This window comes from Pinus tabuliformis, chromosome 4_2, assembly GCF_031772625.1.
Source record: "Pinus tabuliformis cultivar Carrire ecotype Pingquan chromosome 4_2, CPIR1, whole genome shotgun sequence".
Lineage (NCBI taxonomy): Eukaryota > Viridiplantae > Streptophyta > Pinopsida > Pinales > Pinaceae > Pinus > Pinus tabuliformis.
Genome location: NC_142304.1, coordinates 641,607,447 through 641,608,958, shown reverse-complemented (window position 1 = coordinate 641,608,958; position 1,512 = coordinate 641,607,447). Strand labels below are relative to the sequence as shown.

The 1,512-nt window shown below is 43.7% G+C and overlaps 1 protein-coding gene across 1 annotated transcript; it reads right to left on the bottom strand.

Annotated features, from left to right (window-relative positions):
• Nucleotides 1-792: 792 nt before the first annotated feature.
• On the bottom strand, nt 793-1,275 carry LOC149170999 (DNA damage-inducible protein 1-like). Its single transcript, XM_089425808.1, has one exon. It carries the CDS (start codon nt 1,273-1,275, stop codon nt 793-795), a length of 483 nt encoding a protein of 160 aa, XP_089281934.1.
• Nucleotides 1,276-1,512: the final 237 nt, after the last annotated feature.

The window sequence follows — 1,512 nt, the reverse complement described above, 5'->3', positions numbered from 1 at the left end:
CCGTGCTTCGTCACCGCGTGCTCTCGCCCAAACGTGCCTGCAGCTCGAGGTCCTTGCATCCTCCTCCACCTGAAGTCATTGTCATCCTCGACAATCTTCCATCCTAGCAACCATCCGTCGCTAAGATATCATCCACACAACTGTGTATATGTGTAGTCTAGATGTCCACTACTTAACCATCTCTCATGCCATAGTTATGCCACTATTCTGCAAGGAATCATGTGTTGGTACCCCTCATGTCGGTGATTAGTTGGGTAGCTAATCCAACCATGCATCGACTCCAGAAGAACTCATGCCCCATACATTGTCATGACTATCCACTACAAGCTATCTGTCAACTTGTGTCATCTCACCCTTAGATGTCTGCTCAAAGTGTTTGGAGACTCACTACCATGAGCAGCTAACAATGAGCCTCATACTCCCTGATAGTCTAAGATGATGAGGAGTGAGCAGAGCCTAAAGGCTTTCCCTCACATATTAATTCAATCCACCTATCCGGATCCTCCACTTCCATTCTCTACAAGTATGCCTCCTGATCTTCCACCTGAACATTCGACCTCACATACTCTTCATCATCATCATCGTCATCCTCCACTGCCTTTAGCCTCTTAAATAGATCCAAGATGCTCTCTGACAATGTCCTAATAACCTATGAGTGCTCCATAAGTTTTGTCTCTGCAACAAACAAACGCTTACAAATCTCTTCATCTTTATTTCTCTCCTCCATACTCATTGCTGTCAGCTTACGCTTGGCCTTAGTTACTTCCACAGTTGGTACACCAATGGGTAATCTCATCCATCGTAAATGTGCAATTTCCTCATATGGGGAAAAATCATCGCATCGAATTCCTTCATGAATTCTATACCCAGTACAGCTTCATGGTCATCTATAGGCACTATAGTGAAATCGACTTTCCCCGTCGATTCACCAACTGTCACATCCACCTTTTCAGCTACACCAATCATAGAATCTGGAGGAGAATTCACTGTCTTCATTTTTGCCTGCACTGGTACAAACATCAGTCCAATCCTTCTCGCAATATCCTCACTCATAAGGTTATGAGTTGCTCCACTATCCACCATAGTAAGCACATCCACACTCCCAACTTTCATTTCAACATAATCCAATCTGTTCCTCTCAGGATGTCTCCTAGAGACTGCTTCCATGGCCACTGCAGCTTCCAATATCTCCATAACCCCTACGAAAGTTTCTTCTTTCTTTGCATTGGACTGTGTCATCATGGCCACCTTTGGTCTAGAAGGACAATTCTTCATCGTATGTGGTTCCTCACATATCCAACACTTCAAGGGTTTCTTTGTCTTTGACTTGTCATTCGATCTCGAAGTCTCCTCTTTTGTAGTCTTCTCTTTCGGTTTGTCATACTTCTTCTTCTTCTCATTAGAACCTTCATCAAAGTGTTCTACCAAACGATCCATAACAACAAAAGCCTCCTCAAGTGTCTTAATCTTTTGTCTCTTCACTTCATTCCGCACCCAAGGTTTCAGACCTAT